General features: G+C 28.3%; 2 protein-coding genes across 2 annotated transcripts; both read right to left on the reverse strand.

The window, feature by feature from the left end:
• Positions 1 to 1,870: 1,870 nt before the first annotated feature.
• LOC126905029 (uncharacterized) lies at positions 1,871 to 2,713 on the reverse strand. Its single transcript, XM_050684426.1, has one exon. It carries the CDS (start codon positions 2,711 to 2,713, stop codon positions 1,871 to 1,873), a length of 843 nt encoding a protein of 280 aa, XP_050540383.1.
• A 4,047-nt stretch (positions 2,714 to 6,760) lies between these two features.
• LOC126903450 (fanconi-associated nuclease 1-like) lies at positions 6,761 to 16,274 on the reverse strand. The gene is made up of 13 exons (XM_050681568.1): positions 16,100 to 16,274; positions 14,949 to 16,031; positions 14,473 to 14,662; positions 14,188 to 14,415; positions 11,992 to 12,123; positions 11,641 to 11,875; positions 10,976 to 11,187; positions 10,111 to 10,223; positions 9,046 to 9,212; positions 8,850 to 8,987; positions 8,652 to 8,774; positions 8,372 to 8,483; positions 6,761 to 7,090 (listed from the first exon to the last, which is right to left on the reverse strand). Exons 1-13 carry the CDS (start codon positions 16,140 to 16,142, stop codon positions 7,047 to 7,049), a joined length of 2,820 nt encoding a protein of 939 aa, XP_050537525.1. The 5' UTR covers positions 16,143 to 16,274; the 3' UTR covers positions 6,761 to 7,046.
• Positions 16,275 to 17,569: the final 1,295 nt, after the last annotated feature.

Genomic DNA, 17,569 nt, shown 5'->3' on the forward strand with positions numbered 1-17,569 from the left:
TTGTTGTCAGTAAAATGTTTGAGTTCATCATCCGTGTCTTGAGATGCAGCAAGAGCTCGGTAGTCCAGCGGGAGAGACACAACTTCAATGCGTGACATTGTATCCGCGACGATATTTTCATCACCTTTAATGTGTTGAATGTCGGTGGTGAATTCGGATATGAATGTCAACTGGTTGAGTTGCGTAGGAGGTATCTTTTCTCTCCGTTGGGTGAAAGCATATACGAGTGGCTTATGATCGGTGAAAATGGTACATGGTTGTGCTTCGACAATGTGCCTGAAATACTTCACCGATTCATAGATGGCAAGCAACTCACGATAATACGCAGGCCACGCACTTTGTTTCACCGACATTTTCTTTGAAAAAAATGCTATGGGTTGCCAGATGTTATTGACTCGCTGCTGCAGACATGCGCCGATAGATTGGCTAGATGCGTCTGTGAATAGTCCAAGTCGTGCGGCTGGATGAGGATGTGCTAAAAGAGTAGCGGTCGCAAGACTTTCTTTGCATGTGGTGAACGCTTTTTCTAACTCGGGAGTCCATTCTATCGGTTGGGAACCTTTTGTCTTCGGGCCTTTGAGAATACCGTGAAGTGGTGCTTGCAGGTCGGCAGCTTTGGGAATAAACCGGCGATAAAAATTTACCATTCCCAAAAACCGGCGTAATCCTTGCATAGATTTTGGCAATGGATACTGTCGTAGGGCTTCGACGCGTTCCGGTGGCGGGCGGGTGCCTTCAGAAGATACTAGGTAACCTAGAAATTTCACCTCAGCCGAACCTAATACACATTTTTGCGGGTTAACGACAACACCGTAGTCAGAAAGTCTCCCGAAAAGAGTGCGTAAATGCTGTTTGTGGTCCTCTTCCGATTTAGAGAATACCAAAATGTCATCAATATATGCATAACAGAAGTCCAACCCATTGGTAACTTCGTCTATGAAGCGTTGAAAAGTTTGTCCAGCATTTCGCAATCCGAATGTCATAAAAGGAAATTCGTAAAGTCCGAATGGAGTGGTAATGGCTGTTTTGCATATATCGTCCGGATTAACAGGTATTTGATGGTAAGCCTTTACCAGATCGATTGTGGAAAATAGCGTGCAATTAGCCAGGTTGTGCGAGAAATCATGTATGTGTCTGACTGGATAGGAGTCTGGTATAGTTCGGGCGTTCAGCGCGCGGTAATCACCGCAAGGACGCCAGCTGTTCTCCCCTTTCGGTGCTAAATGTAATGGTGAAGACCACGGACTGCTTGAAGGTCTAGCGGTACCTGCCTTGACCATTTCCGCGAATTCCTGTTTGGCGATTTTTAGTCTACCTGGAGCTAAGCGGCGTGGGCGGCAGGCTATTGGCTGACCAGGTGTCGTAAGAATGTGGTGCACTGTTTGATGTTTTATTGTCCTGGGCAATCCGGTGGGACGTGTGATGTCCGGAAATTCTGCGAGAAGTGCAGCCCAAGGGGAAGTGTTGGCAACTGATTTTATGCTGCATTGATTTACAGAGGAAACCTTACCATTCACAGCCAAGCCTGTGACACCATCAATAAGACGTTTGGTACGGCAATCCGGCAGCAAGTGGTAGTATGCCATGAAGTCGGAACCAATGATAGGAGTACTCACGTCGGCGACAATAAAACTCCACGGGAAACTGCGTCGAAGTCCTAAATTCAAATTGAGATGGACCGTCCCGTAAGTTTTTATGGTACTGTTGTTGGCCGCGCTGAGGTCGTAATCGGTGGCATGGCGTCGTTCCCGTAGTAGCCGTTGAGGGTAACAAGATAAGTCGGAACCGGAGTCGACTAAAAATTGGCGTTTTGTTATTTGATCTGTAACAAACAGGCGGCTGCTCGGGTTCGGACAGTCTGTTGCCGCCGCTACTGACTGTCGTTGGAGTTTTCCTGATACTTGCAGGGAGCCTTACATTTGGCAGCCTTTTCTCCATAAGTGCTATGATACCAACACCATCCTTTGCCGTTAGTCAGTTCCACGTTTGAACGGTTACGTGACCTAGAGCGGGAACGTTGCGGGCGTTTAGCACATAATTCGCTTACCTGTTTTGCGAGTGCTTCAATGGCGGCTAAAACATCGAGTTCCTTTTTATTGTTCGTCGTGGCAACAGCATGGACGAATTGCGAGGGGGCTGGCTGCACTTCAACAATTTTGTCAGCCAGCTCGGCTACCTTATCCAGAGGAAGCTCTGATTGTGCGGTTAAAATAGCTTGTGCATGTGATGGTAGACGGCGGAGCCAAAGTTGACGTAAAATATTGTCTTGTAATGTAGTAGTGCCGGCAAGGGAACGGAGATGTCGTAAGAACTGTGATGGCTTACGGTCACCTAGTTCTTCTTCATTGATGAGTTGCCGCACACGTTGTTCTTCTGAGATAGACAACCGTTCAACGAGTTTTGCGCGTAGATGTTTGTAGCGTTCAGTAGGCGGTGGGTTAGTAATAATATCCTCTACTTCGGCGGCGTAACGCGTATCAAGCTGAGCCACAACATAATTAAATTTTGTTTCCTCACTTGTTATTCCCGAGATTGCAAACTGCGAGTCAACCTGTGAGAACCATAAGCTCGGTCTTTCGGACCAGAAAGGTGGCAACTTGACGGCAACGCGATTCACTGAAGCTGTTGGATATTGCTGTGCCTGTAGTGCTGCAAGGCGAGCGTTTTCTTGGCGTAACTCCTCCAATTGATTGCGTAGTTCTTCGGCGTTCATACTTGTTATCGTCGAGGTCACCAATGTAGCGAGGTGTAATATATAGAAGTAATAAACACTTTTACGATTTAATAACAACTATACTATATTACAACGAACTAACAAATAACAAATAACAGCGAGAGACGAACTGTATTACAACGAACTAATAAATAACAGCGAGAAACGAAGCGCGTGTAAGACAGAATGCGTAAGTGATTGACTGATCGACTGACTGACTGGAGCGACGATCTTGCCCTTAAATAGTCAGAGGAATCTTCTAGAGGCGGCGTCGGAACTCTCTAGACATTCGACTGCCACACGCTTATGTAGAGCGACGAATCTTCTAGAGGCGGCGGCGGCCGGACATTCTAGAATATTCGACCGCCACATAATCTTAACACAAACCCCAGAGTTTTGAAGGCCTTACAACAAATATGCTCAATGTGGGGTCTAGGATCAAGATCACTACTAAGAATAAATCCTAAATCAGTTACAAAGTTATTAGAACATAAAATCTCAGTAGATCCGAGATGATGAACATATTTGACAGGTGACTGAATCCTGGTAAAAGTCATGGTCTTACATTTAGATACATTAAGGGATAACCTTAGTAAATTAAACTACTCTGTAAACCGATCAAAATCACTCTGTAATAAAATACAGTCATCTAAGGAGGATATACGAGAGTAGAGCTTAATATCATCTGCAAAACATAAAATCTGGCTATTGGAAAGTATACTTGATAAACTGTTAATGAATAGAGAGATCAGGAGCGGAGATAAGTGACCTCCTTGAGGAAGACCGGACGTAGCAGGATAGACATTAGATTTTACTCCAAGCAATTTGACCCATTGGTAATGGTAAGATAGGTAAGACGAAAACCAGGACAGGAGAGGTTCACCGATTCCGGATAAGTTAAGGACCTGGATTAGGGCATTGTGATTAACTGAATCAATTGCCTTGTTGAAATTCGTGTAAATGGTATCTACCTGTGTTTTCAAATTAAAAGTTTGGTATAAATAGTTGTTAAAGACTAAATTACAGGTAATGGTGGAACGATCAGGGCGAAAGCCATGTTGTTCCTCCATAAAAATTTTATTGATCATAGGTTAGATACAATGCAAGACCAACAATTCAAAAATTTTGGAAATGTGTGACTGGATTGAAATCGGACGATAATTGGAAACATTGGACATTTCATCGGACTTGTGTACAAGGGTAACTAAGCTGAACTTTGATATAGAAGGAAAGATTCCTTCTTTAAGTGAACTGAAGAACTGTTATAAGAACTGTTAATCAACTGTTATTCCTCTTTTCATGAGAAAATAAGTACTTATGCGAACAGACACAAAAAAAAATATGGTTTGATTATAAAATTCTATGACTACTTCACTGTTATTATATTAGTTGTCTGTATAATAAAGATTAATTACCTGACAGAACACAAATTATGTATTTATACATGACATAAGAACCAAAATATTCTATAATATACAGAGTGATTCCTTAACTATGCCTCACTAAATATATTCAAACATATTACAGCTAATCATTATTTCATTTTTCATATGATATTATATTTTACCATGATGTGTTTTTTTTTGTGTCTGTTGAAACTTTTTCTCAGCTCTTACAGGACTGATTTCTTTTGACGATACGTCAAAAGATCACAAATCGTATTTAGTTGAAGACATTACCTTTAAAAATTGAAAAAATTTCCCTCATTCGCCGTAAATAGGGAAATTCTCCAAAAAAATTACAATTTTTTCAATCAGTAATTTTTGACATTTTTTTCACTTTTTTTTCTTAAAACTACTATAACTTTTTCAAAAATGAACAAATCGACATAATTCTTTTTAAATTAAAACCTTAAAAATTTTCTTTTATTTGATATCATTTTTTTGAAAATCTAACACTTCACAGGGGGGATTTAAAATAGCAACTTTTTTACAAAACTCAACTTTTTCAACTTAACTTTTGAAAATATTCCGGAAATACTGCGTCCTTTAAACATACATCAAATCTAATGTAAATTGGCTAAAAAAATTGACAATTTAAGCTAATTCAAATTTTAAAGTTACTTTTTCGACTTTAAAAAAGCAAAAAAATTTAAATAAATTTAACTTCTTATGTCTTATGAACTTAATTCTATGTCAATTAAATTATATAATATTTATAAAAGTGGGTATATTCGCCTTGTAAGATATTTTAAAATAAAATAAAATACAAAACCCATAATTTTAACACAAAAATGGCTACCGTATTCAAAATATTTTTGAATAGGGTAGCCATTTTCACCATGAAGAAAAACTATATTTCGAATTTTTTTTTTTTCATAGTAAAGTATATAATATAAGCTTTAATTTAAGATTAAATGTAAGTGTCAGTATTTCCCGAACATTTTTAAAAATTAAATTGAAAAAGCTTAAATTGTGTGCAAAAATTGCTTTCCTTCCTGTGACCAGGTTTACCGTCAGATTTTCAAAAAATGTATATCATATGAAAGAAAAATATCTAAGGTTTCAATATAAAAAAAAATTATTATAATTTGTTCATTTTTCAAAAAGTTCTAGCAGTTTTCAGTATTAAAATATTTCATGTTAAACAGTGATTTTTCACATAAAAATTACATTTCTGTTAAATTCAACGGCCATTTTCCATAGAAAAAAAGGTGTCAGGATAATTTTTTTTTTTGAACTTATAGTATTTATTGTAAGCTTTAACGTAACATATGTTTAAAGGACGTAGTATTTCCGTAACATTTTCAAAATTTAAGTTGAAAAAGTTCTAATTTTTATACGTATGTTTCAAGTTTTGAACACCCCTGTATAAGGGGAAATTGCCCGATTTAAAAAAAAAGTATGTCGGATAAAAGAAATATATAATGTATTTAGAAAAAAAAAATTTGTGTTGATAAATTTTTTGAAAAGTTATAGCAATTTAAAATCGAACATTTTATCACAAAAATAGCATGTTTTTAACTACGTTAGTTATTTTGACATATAATAATATGAGATAAGTCGTCGGGACATATTTTTTTTCTATTTATAGTTCATGACATAAGCTTTATTTGATTCATTTGATTTTTATCTCATTTAGATTCAATAATTTTAATAAATATCAAGGACCCTACCACTCTAGTCTCTCCTCGCGAGAAGAAATTTATTATTCATGTTAATATTATTTTACTATGTGTTTTTTTTTTTGTGGTTGAGATTTATTTTTCCAATTCTCACTTAACCAACTTTTTCAACGATATGTCAAATGATTACATTGTGTGTTTAGTTGAAGATATTATCCTCAAAAATTGAAAAAAATCCCTTAATCAATTAAAAAGTAATTTAAACAGCTTTATCCATACAAACAATTAAAATCATTCATTTCTAATATTTTTAAAATATTTATTGTCGAATTATATGTGATATGATAAAAGTATTCAACTACAAAAGTAAATAATTTTTCTTTGTAATTTATTAATTTTTTAACTCTATGTGTGTGTGCTAATACCAGTCTATAACTTTCCAAATTTTTTTGTAACATGTTCCTATATAAATAATAAATCTAAATATAATTTCTAATTATATACTGCATCTCTAAAGATTAAATAGATTTTTCTTTTAGAAATTGCATATAGTGAAATTAAATTGCTTTATAAACATTAGTTCAAGGGGCAATTGATCTCTTATTTCCATGGCCAGTTTAACCCTCGTAACAGTGTCTTCAGTTTTTGGTTATAATTAAATGATCCCAATTTAGTTTGTTAATTTTATTAATCACGTATTCAAAATATTTACAATAAGAGGTGTTGGAATATAAAGAAAATTTAAGGGATATACACCTAATTTTAGGGAGAAGGATTGAACCCTAAAACTTCCTAATATATGTTCTTAATCTAATATATCATAATAGTAAAAAAAATTTAATTTTGACATGACAAATATGTAATAATACATTACACAAATAAACAAATTAACATAAGCAGTAGTAACATACATATTTTATAATTAATATAATTTACATAAAATTATAATTATTTACTCAAATTAATTTTTTTTTATTTATTTATAAGAAATATATCAGTCTTATAAATTTATTTATACAAAATAACTAATAATATAACTTCTAAGATATAATTTAAAACAGAATTATACAAAAATAATTAATTTTATTTTTACAAATATTAAAGAGAACAGATCCAACCAAATTTGTATAAAGCCTTCTTTTAAAATAAAACCTTACATAGATGAAACATTGATTTTGCAACAATTAAAATGTTATACTAGTAATGAAAATTAAAGTCTTTTTATACTTTTTATAATAATAATGTAAATTATTCAAACAATAAAATTTACTAATCATTGTTTTCAGAATGTTCAATGTACTTTCCACCATTTCCTAAAGTAACAAAAATAATATTTACACATTTAGAATAGTAAAATCTAACAATATCTAGGGCTATTTCTTTAATTTAAAGAATTTTTTTAGTTATGCCCATGCATAACTTTTTTAGCGGGTCCTATTTAAAAAATTGTGATATTCTTTGCATAAAAACAATTATACTCTTGTAAGTCAGTAGTTTCTTTCATTTTAAATGTTAATATAACAAAAGTATTTTTACCTTTACCAGTACCTTACCTAACCTATATATTTATTTATTACACTATATAGAAAACTATTCACTTTTATTATCATAGTTTATACTGTACAATTATTTTGTACTTGATTTTATTTAATTAATAATATAATTGCTTATTCTTATACTTATTGATTTACCAATCGAGTGAATAGAAAATATATTGTAGCAATATTGTTATATATAATTTGAGGTGATGAAAGATTAGTAGAAATGGAAGGAGTAAGGAGAAAGGACTATATAAAACACATAAAAATGATTAAAGATGTAACGCACATCTCATTATAAATATATAAGGATTTAGTGTAATTAACAATACAGTTGTTATAGTACAAATAATATGGCCAGGAGCTACTTAAATACTAAAATGCTACAGTGTAAGTAAACAATATAACTAATTATGTAAAATTAGACATACAACTACAAGCAAACATTAAAGGAATACTCATTTTATGACCCTAGATGACTTATAGTTTGACATGAAAGATAGTTGAATAAATAGTAGTGCTAAGTTGGATGCAAACAGTGATGATAATGATGATGAAAATCAATGCGGTAATGGAAAAAGGAGTGTAAGAATTGCAGGAACATAAAGATAAATAAACAAATATTTGCTGAAAGCCAAACAGATTGTAATATGGGCTGTGTTCAAAAACTGATAAAAATAATAAAAAACATATATTACTGTTTAGCCTAACAAAAACTGAGTTAACAGAGAGGTAGTCTAGATGACCAAAATCCTTGCTAGTAAATTCTAATGTTGCAAAATTAACTAAAATTACTGTAGCATCTACGTCTCTATCCAATAATAATATTTTCCCATAAAATTTCAAACTAGATTTGTAATATAAGTAAATTTTTGTACTTAAAGAAAATTTTTAAGTGAACAGACCTAAAATAAAGAGTCTAATATACAGGGTCAGGAATTTGTCCGGAGTCCAGCTTACCCCAGCCTTAAGAGGTCTCTAACATTATTATTAATATCAAAGTTTATATTTTTTATTTTGTAACAATGAGAACATAATATAAAAGATTAAACATACCAACAATATGACAAACCTCTACATACGCTCCAAATTCTATTAGTGTAAGTAACCATGAATGTTGTACATCTGATAATTTATCTTTAGGACCTTTAACTTCAACAAACTTATACTAAAAATACAAACAAAAAAATAATAATAATTACTTTTAATAATTTAAAATTTTGACATTTTCTTCTATCTTAAAATTATTTAGTTTTTATTTAATTAATATAATTAATCATTAATGATAATCCAAAATGAACCACATAAAAAGGTTTTTTTTTTTGGCAAAAATTACTTTATTATCCATTGGATTCCAAATAATAAGATCTGGCATACCATGCATATATTTTCTACCATTAGCTAATATGTGATGTCCAATTGACAAAAATATAGAAATACCAAGACAATTTAATAGTTCCTGTAAAAATAATTTAATTTACAATCAAAACTTGAAATTATCTTTTGGTATAATAACTAACTTTTTTTTACCTACCTTACAAAGTAACAAATTATTTGGAGTCAATATTTTCCAATTAATAACTGATTGAGTGTTATAATACTTTACACAAAGTTCATTCAACATTTCATATATTTCATTCACACTCATGCCTTCTAATTTTGCTAATTGATCCTTAAACCAAAATTATTTAAAGCTAAAGAAAATTAGAAATAAAATAAGAAATAATTACTTTAATTGCTTTTTCTCGAATAGTATAAAAATGCTGAGTTCTCCAATCTAATGGACTATCTTGATATTCACTTAAAAAAATTACATGTGGTGGATAATTCCCATAAATTACATCCCAAAAACATAAAAAGAACATTGACTTAATAAGTTGCCCTTCATCATGTAATCCTGTAAATATTATAAATATTAATAAACTTTGTTTAGTTATCTATAATGCATCACTTGATGATTTTGCATTAAAAAAATCATAAAGAAAAAATATAATTTTTAATATATTGAATATTTATATTATTTGTTTATCTTCTGAATCGACTTAATATTTCCAAACATTAAGAAGGAATCAGTATGAGGAGGAAATAATGAAACAACTAAAGTTAACACCCTTAACTTTAGTTTTTAGAATGAAAATATACACATCCACCAGATTATTTATAAAATAATGACCTAATTAAGAAAATTACTAGTCAATAACATCTTTTGGACGAGTATATTAGAAGTTAATAATTTAAAGTCATGACTGGAAGTGAGGTGAGGATGCTGCTATTTTTATAACTAGAAAATAATTTTTTTTAATAGAGCCAGGTTGATTTTTCTAGATGATACTGAAGGATTTAAAAAATGTATTGCACTTAAAATAATTTACATATTTTTATGTTGATAAATTATATTTAAGTTTATGTAATATTAAATTTTCATAAAAAGAAATACACTATTTTTAATTTTTAGTATAAAAAAAATACAATTTAAATTTAAAAATGTAGCCTTAAAACAAATAGTAACAATAGATTAATATTTTTTGATTATGATAACCCAACCATTTGAATTTTAAAATTTATATAAGTTAAGGTGCGACTATGCATTATAAAATAGTTTAAAGATCAGGTTCAGACAAGACACTTTTAATGCACTGATTTAAATAATTTAACAGTTTGAAGAAATGTAAAGAAAATATAGAGATATATATTTTTTAATAAAATAAATAGATTAACTGTCAATCCTAAATTTTTCATAACTTATGTTATAAAAAGTTGTCTTGTTAAACTTTAAATAAAAAATATAATTTTACCTCTTGAATACCCTTCATTTTTATAATAATACAGAGATCGCTCTTCAACTGACATATATGATATTCCATCATAAGTTTTTATTTCATAAACTTGTTTTCTTCCTGAAGAACCCCTAAAATCAATATTATGGAACATTAAAATATAATTAGCTTCTATGAACTATCTTCTTCTTCTTCTTCCTCGCTTTTATCCTAACTACTTGGCATTGGCCACTCTTATCCTAAACTTCCACTTGACACGATCTCCCACATCATTTATGCTCACATCAGCTGTCCTCAAATCGCATTCAATAGCATCCCTCCATCTCTTTTATGGTCTTCCTCTACCTCTTCTTCCTTCAACATTCATTTCTATTACTGTTCTTATAGTTACCGATTCTTCTCTCCTCATAACATGACTAAACCATCTAAGTCTATTTTCTCTCATCTTATCCACGTTTGACGCTACACCTATACTCCCTCTTATATGCTCGTTCCTTATTCTATCTTTTCTAGTCACTTCACTCATCCATCTAAGCATTCTCATCTCTGCTACACTCATTCCTGCTCTACTTCCTTATCAACCGCCCAACACTCTGAACCATACATCATAGTTGGCCTTATTACAGTTTTGTAGAATTAACTTTCAGTCTCATTGGAATTCTTTTATCACATAAGACGCCAGACGCTTCACTCCACTTCAACCACCCGCCCATATCTCTTTCTCACTAATTAAATCTACCAGTCCCTCATTCCACGAGATATTCTCTAATGTCTCTTTTGGGTACTCCTCATTCAATAATTATGAACTATGATTATTTATAGAAAATATATATATACAGTTATATATTTTACTAAATAATAAAATTAATCATACAATACTTACTTCTCCTTAAATGACACTATTTTTCCATTAATAGTTATTTCTGGTATTTTTCTTTCATCCAAAATGGTTAATTCCAATAATTGAAGTTTTAACTCTGGGCTTAATCCATTAGTTTTACGTTTAGCATACATCATACCTCTATTAGACAAAATTTGTGATCCCAATTCTCCAACAACTTTATCTTTTAGACCTTCAATTATTACTTTTGCAGCCTAATTAATAAATTTCAAAAAATATTTTTCATACTTATGCATATAAAATTATAGAATTAATAATCTTATGGTTTTTATAAGAGGCTTAGGAAATATAAAGTTTTAAAATATTTATTTTATTGGATAAAATTAAGTTACATAACTGAAGCAGTCCCCAAATAATGAATTTAATAATTAAAGTTGCTATCCTTTTTTTCGAGAATAAACTAATTATTAGTTTCAGAATAAAGATGTAGCATCATACTAAGGAATATTATTTTAGCCTAAACTTTTCTTTGAATTCCATAAAATGTCTATTAACTACAATATTTATACATAATAATATAAATTATTTCTATCTTATAAAGACGTTTAGTCTTACTGAAAAGAAAATTTGATACCAATGAAAGATTAAAAAACTTTCTTTTACATAAAGGTAACAAATGAAGAATAAACTCGTAAAAATATACTTACTAGATCTAATTGTTTATACTGCATTTCATAAAGTTTAGCCAATTCAATATATAAATTAATACGCTTTGATATTAAAAACTCTTTATGATCCAATAAAAAAATTAAAACTTCTTTGGTCAAATCATTTTCTGAAGAAAATTTTTTTAGTTGAGAAATATTTTTTAGCAAAGTATAGGTATATACAGATACTGCAGTAAATTTCCGCATATATGTAGGTAGTTTTTCATAAGTATTCCTGAAAAAGTATTTAAAAGTAATCAAAATTCAATATATTCTTTTAACCATCTAAAATGTACTTTTTAAAATATACAAAAAAGTTGTTCTTTTAAGTTGTGAAATTATGTTACATACATTGTATTTTGGTTACTTATTGCACTCTTTAATTCATCAAAAACAATTTTTAAGATAGATACAACATTTTCGTGATTTTTTTGTTCATTACTGAACTGAATTTCCTGTCGAAGAAAGAGGGATTTTTTATACCTAAAAAACAATTGATTTTTGATAAAATGAAATATTAAAAGATTTTAAGTTTTAATAACTGATTAAATCATAGTTGGATTCTAACTATACTGTTTTGATCTTTTAGCATATGATAAAGGTTATGTGTACCCTATTAATATACACCCCACACTTCATCATAAAGTTAATTATTATTTTTATGAAAATTTGATACAATCCACCATACATAATTTATAAAATTAAATTAAAAATACCCAAAACAATCTAATTTCTCATAGTGAAGATTAAGCATAGTTAAAACCAGTAATGATAATAATCTGCTAATTATTAAAATTATTTATAAATTATAAAATGCTTTATAATATACAAATATATATATATATATATATATATTTTTTTTATCAAATAAAATATTTAAATGTGTATTTATAATCGAACAATGCATATAATAAGTTAATTTGTTAAATTAATTGATTACATTAATAGGATGAATGGGTAGTTTACATTAGAACCCCCTTACAATAAAAGTAAAGTATTTACATTGTTGGGTTCATTTATATAAATTTAAGATATATTTACAATATATAAATTTATAAATGAGCATGAAGATAGTTTTGTGAAATTTTTTGGTAAATGTAGTATGTGAAATTATATTTAAACTTAAAAGAGTTTTGAGACACTTAAATAGGCCTACATTATAGATGCTGGCAAAAAGAAAATAAAAAAATAATCAATATTTTAAAAAGAAAAATTTTATGATTTTTAATTAATTGTCACTTTAGTTTAATTAGTTAAGTCCGAAGACAAACAATCAGGAAATTTATTATACTTTAAACTAAATTGTATAACTTTTTATTTATAGTACATTAATAGGTATCAGAATTTTTGAAACATACTAATGTTGATTAAATGTTAGGGTAAAAAAAATTTTTTATACATTAAATTAGATTATTCACTATAATTTGAATTTAATTATTCAGTATTAAATGTATGCCAAAAAAATTAACTAAAATTAATCAGCAATAATTATAAAAAAATTATTATGTTCCTTATATCACATATCAATTATATCACATATAAAATCATTAAAAATGTAATTTTTTTTCAGAAGCTATAAGTAAAAATTTTAATTAATAAGAAAAAAATAGTTCTATCCCTTCTCTTTACCTCTTATAATTGTAAGAGGTACAAATTCTTTTTAAATAGAAATTTAATTGGTTTGCAATTAAGAAAATTACTGACCAATAACAACTTTTGAACCATTCTTTTAAAAATATTAATAGTTTTATAAAAAGAAAAGAAGTAGAATTGTTTAACTTTACCACCATTCTTTATTCTAAAATATATATAACTTCTGAAAAACTGGTTCAAATATTGTTATTGAGCAGTCATTTTCTTAGTTAAATCATTTTTCTGTTTTTAAGCTACTTAAGTTGGTACAATTTTTAGGGTAAATAAGAGAGATTAGAACTATTTTCTTCTAGTTAATTAAAGTTTTTAAGATACTTATAACTTCTGAAAAAAAAATTATATTTTTGAAGATATTGTGTGTGACCACTGTGTCACACAATCACCTGTATAATGAAAAATAAGTACAAAAATAAAATTTTTAAATAATTCTTATGTATATATCATTAAAATGTTATTTTATTTAAATATATTTAAGAAAAATATTGATAAAAAAAAAAAAGTCAAAATTTGTGGACCTCAATTAGTACTAACAAAGAAGTTCCATGGAGTCATAACTATTTTATGTCTCATGGACATAAAATAAATGTAACAGGTAGTAATGAAAAGGTGCATCTTCTTTAAACTCTTTTTTTCTGAAAGCTATCTGATAACCCTATATAAAATTTCTAAATATACTAAAGAAAAATTTTGGATAATTTTTTTTCAAGAATTGAGTGTAATGATTTCAACTTTTATATAACTTAAGATTTTTACCTATTAATCAATAAGTTTAACCTAGTAGAAGCTGAGTATTTATATGAATAGATAGACCGAACCAAAAAAAAAAAATAAATAAATAAAAATATTAAAGTAAAATCAATAGTTTTTCAGTTTAATATTGAAACTAAAACTTACGATAATAAACTTTCTGATGTCGTAAAATTAATGGATACATGCTGTACTTTAAAATCTGGATACTTTATTTCTCCTCTTTCTTTCATGGTAAATTTAGATAAAAAATCACCCATTCTATCTTTTTCTTCTCCAACAAAAAATGGATACGACACAATTATTAAACAGCTTAATAAATCCTCTCTTGGCTCATCTGATAAACGTACACAATATCCTAACAAAGTTCTTATACTAAAAAGAGAATAATTTTTTCAAAATTAAATTATCATTTTCAAAAAACATACAAACCGTTCTTTCAAATTGTTATTTGAATTTCCACAGAAAGTTCTTTGATTTTTTACATAGTCAGTGAATGACTTTACTATTTGAGTCTTGTTTTGATTGGTGTTAGATGTAATATTAAAAAGTTTTTGTAGTTTTCTAAGTTCTGAAACTTTTAGTTTGTCTAATAAATCTTCTAATTTACAGGAGAGGACATCTGAAAAAAATTCATAAAATTAAATCATACATTTTATTAAAAATAGCATAATGATTACTTGCATAATTATGAAGGAGGGAAATAGCTTACATATGTCTACTATGACAAAAATCGATACATGGTAAAAATACAATTCTTTATTGTTTGGAGGGTACAGTGAAAATTTTTTTAAGTAAATTCCCCCAAACAAAATCTTAATTACATTACAAATAATGAATTAGTAAAATAAATATAATAATTATTATTATTATTTCATTCAAATATTTAAATAACTAAAAATATATACTTGTATTGATTAATTCTTTTTCTTCTAATGATTGAAGAACAAGTTCAAAATTATCACATAAATTTTTGCTTTTATAGTCTTGAAGACTATTTGGACCATTTGACCGAATCCATCCATGTTTCCTCAAAAAAAGTCTTCCATATATTTTTAATTCTTCATCAGTACATTCAGCAAACAGTTTATAATGTCTTCCCACTAAAAAATGTACTTCAGGTCTTAATACTAAATGCCTAATAAATCTACTGTAGGTATCACCTCCAGTAATAATTATCTTAGGTTGAGTTAAAAGATCATATATAGATGGACTTCTACTGTTTATATGACTACTATCAATTTTTTTTTTTGGCGTTACTTCTATTTGAAAATTTGATGTTTTTTTATTATTTTTGGTAGGAGTATTTTCTAAATTTTTTGATGGACTTATTTTTGTAATATTAACAAGTTTTTGACAAGTATTATATGAATTTTTCATAAATTTTAAATGAGAAATAGTTTCTGGTAGCACTTTAGTACCATCAAAAAATTCTTGCTTGATCTTAATAGATTCTTCATTATAACTCATAAAGTGTTTGTTAGACAAACTTGATTCATTGCACAGTTTATTATTATTTTCACTTTGTAATATTTGTTCTGATGATTGAAAAAATTCATAAATTTTTTTATTATTATCTGCATTAAAAATTTTATGCTTTTTAGATGATGTAGATAAATTTGTACCTTTACGTTTATTAGATTTTGATTTAATTGCATTATTCAAGTTCTCATTTAAATTAAAACGATTTGGATGATTTTTTATTTGTGGTGATAATAATATTTTATTTTGATTTTGTAAGTCTTTAATAGGAGTGATTTGTTCCGTATTATTAATCTGTGTTTCAGATTTAATTTGGCAAGTAGACAGAAATTTTTCTTTTAAATCAACACTGACACTTGATGATTCATCAGAAGAGTCAAACAAAACTCTAGAAACAGAATTAAAATCTTCAATTTTTTTTCTTATTAAACTTCTCTTTGGTGTAAATGGCGAAGTCGAACTTGGTGTTATTAAATTCGAGTTGGGAGACTTCGATGGAGTTTTAAATACTAAATCCATAGTCATAAGAAAAAAATATGAAAAATTTATTTGTTTTTGTAAAGTGTAATATACATACTATAATAGATATATTTATTGTACAGTCTAACGAATTCACTCATCTGAACAATAAAAATATACAAACAAAGAGTTAAGGATATTATAGAATGAAAAACTTAAGTAATTAAAAAAAATATATTCTCATTTAAAAGTTTAAAATAATAAATAACATTTTAAACTTTATCTGTCATTTTTATCTTTGTCTGATAACAGCAATAAGACCGTTCAAAATTCTACAGCAATCTTTGTATTTTATATCATATCATACAAAAATATTCACCGATATAGAATATAAGTTTAATATCCGTATATGTGATATTACTCTATATATTATCACAGATTAGATAAAACTAGAAATAAACAGGGAAAATTACATAGATAAATATCAGTACATGTATGTAGGTCTGTTAGACTTTTTTAAAGGCGTAAACAGTAGCGTATTTAGGATTAGGCTAAATAGCCATCTTAACAAGGATAGCTTCATTCTTAAATGTTCTCCACTTAAGTAGTATTATGATATGGAAGTAAAAATGAACTTTAGAATGAAAGCTAAATACATCACAGGGTGTAAATATTTATTATTTATAATCGCAAACTTAGGTAATTTAAATTAAATTTTTAAAATACATTTTAACGATTTTTGACACGTAATAGAGACAGGCTGATCATATTTAAATAATTAAATTAAAGTTAGCTCTATTTTATTACTAGATTGCTAAAATAAAAATAGTCAAGACTCACACAATTGTATCTTCTCTTAATTGAAAACTAGTAAAGCTATTTGAGAGTACTTGAACATACTTTTTTTATCAAATATCTGTAAGTCTTACATAATTTTAATACCCAAAAAACATCTATTTTAGTTAGCATAATATGATGAACAGTATTTGAAACTTGATTGTGTTCAAACTAGAATTAAACTAAGCCTATGGTAAAATCAAATCTTATATTATTTAAAAAATAAAAATTTTAATAAAATTAAAAGAGTATACAATAAATCGAAAAAATGAACTCATAAATCATTATTTATTTCGCCTCCTTCCTATTATAAAAATGGTTAGAATACGTACCATAAANAAATAAACACATCATGGTAAAATTAATACCTTCTCAGCTTCGCATCGAAGCTAAAATTGTAATTATAAATTTATCAAATAACAAACTGTAGCATAGTGAAATCGCGAAACACTGGGGACACGTATAGATGATACCTGACAGTGATTATAATAACTATTATAATAAATGCAAATGTATAGAGTGTATTTAATTTTAAAAAGAAATTCTTATTGAATTATTCTAAAAGAAACACCCACATTCTATTTTATTAATTATATTATAATTACAAGTCTTATGATTTATAAGTATAATACATAAATAATTACTTATTACAGAAATTAAATTTAATATGGAATTGATATTCAATAATTTAGTATTGTAATTTTTACGAAGAAATCATAGATCTTATATGATCAATTAGACTATCGATAAA

The sequence above is a fragment of the Daktulosphaira vitifoliae genome, unplaced genomic scaffold (genome assembly GCF_025091365.1).
Source record: "Daktulosphaira vitifoliae isolate Bord-2020 unplaced genomic scaffold, ASM2509136v1 Scaffold_4, whole genome shotgun sequence".
NCBI lineage: Eukaryota > Metazoa > Arthropoda > Insecta > Hemiptera > Phylloxeridae > Daktulosphaira > Daktulosphaira vitifoliae.

What these genes read in the sequence shown, in the direction of transcription:
- LOC126903450 (XM_050681568.1), bottom strand. Translation starts at nt 16,142, where the DNA reads ATGAGTGAATTCGTTAGACTGTACAATAAATATATCTATTATA. An exon ending in ATAGTGTCATTTAAGGAGAA is followed by an intron (nt 10,224 to 10,975) that starts GTAAGTATTGTA and finishes TATTGATTTTAG; the next exon opens with GGGTTCTTCAGGAAGAAAAC. An exon ending in GGAATCCAATGGATAATAAA is followed by an intron (nt 8,484 to 8,651) that starts GTAATTTTTGCC and finishes TTGTATTTTTAG; the next exon opens with TATAAGTTTGTTGAAGTTAA.
- LOC126905029 (XM_050684426.1), bottom strand. Translation starts at nt 2,713, where the DNA reads ATGAACGCCGAAGAACTACGCAATCAATTGGAGGAGTTACGCCAAGAA.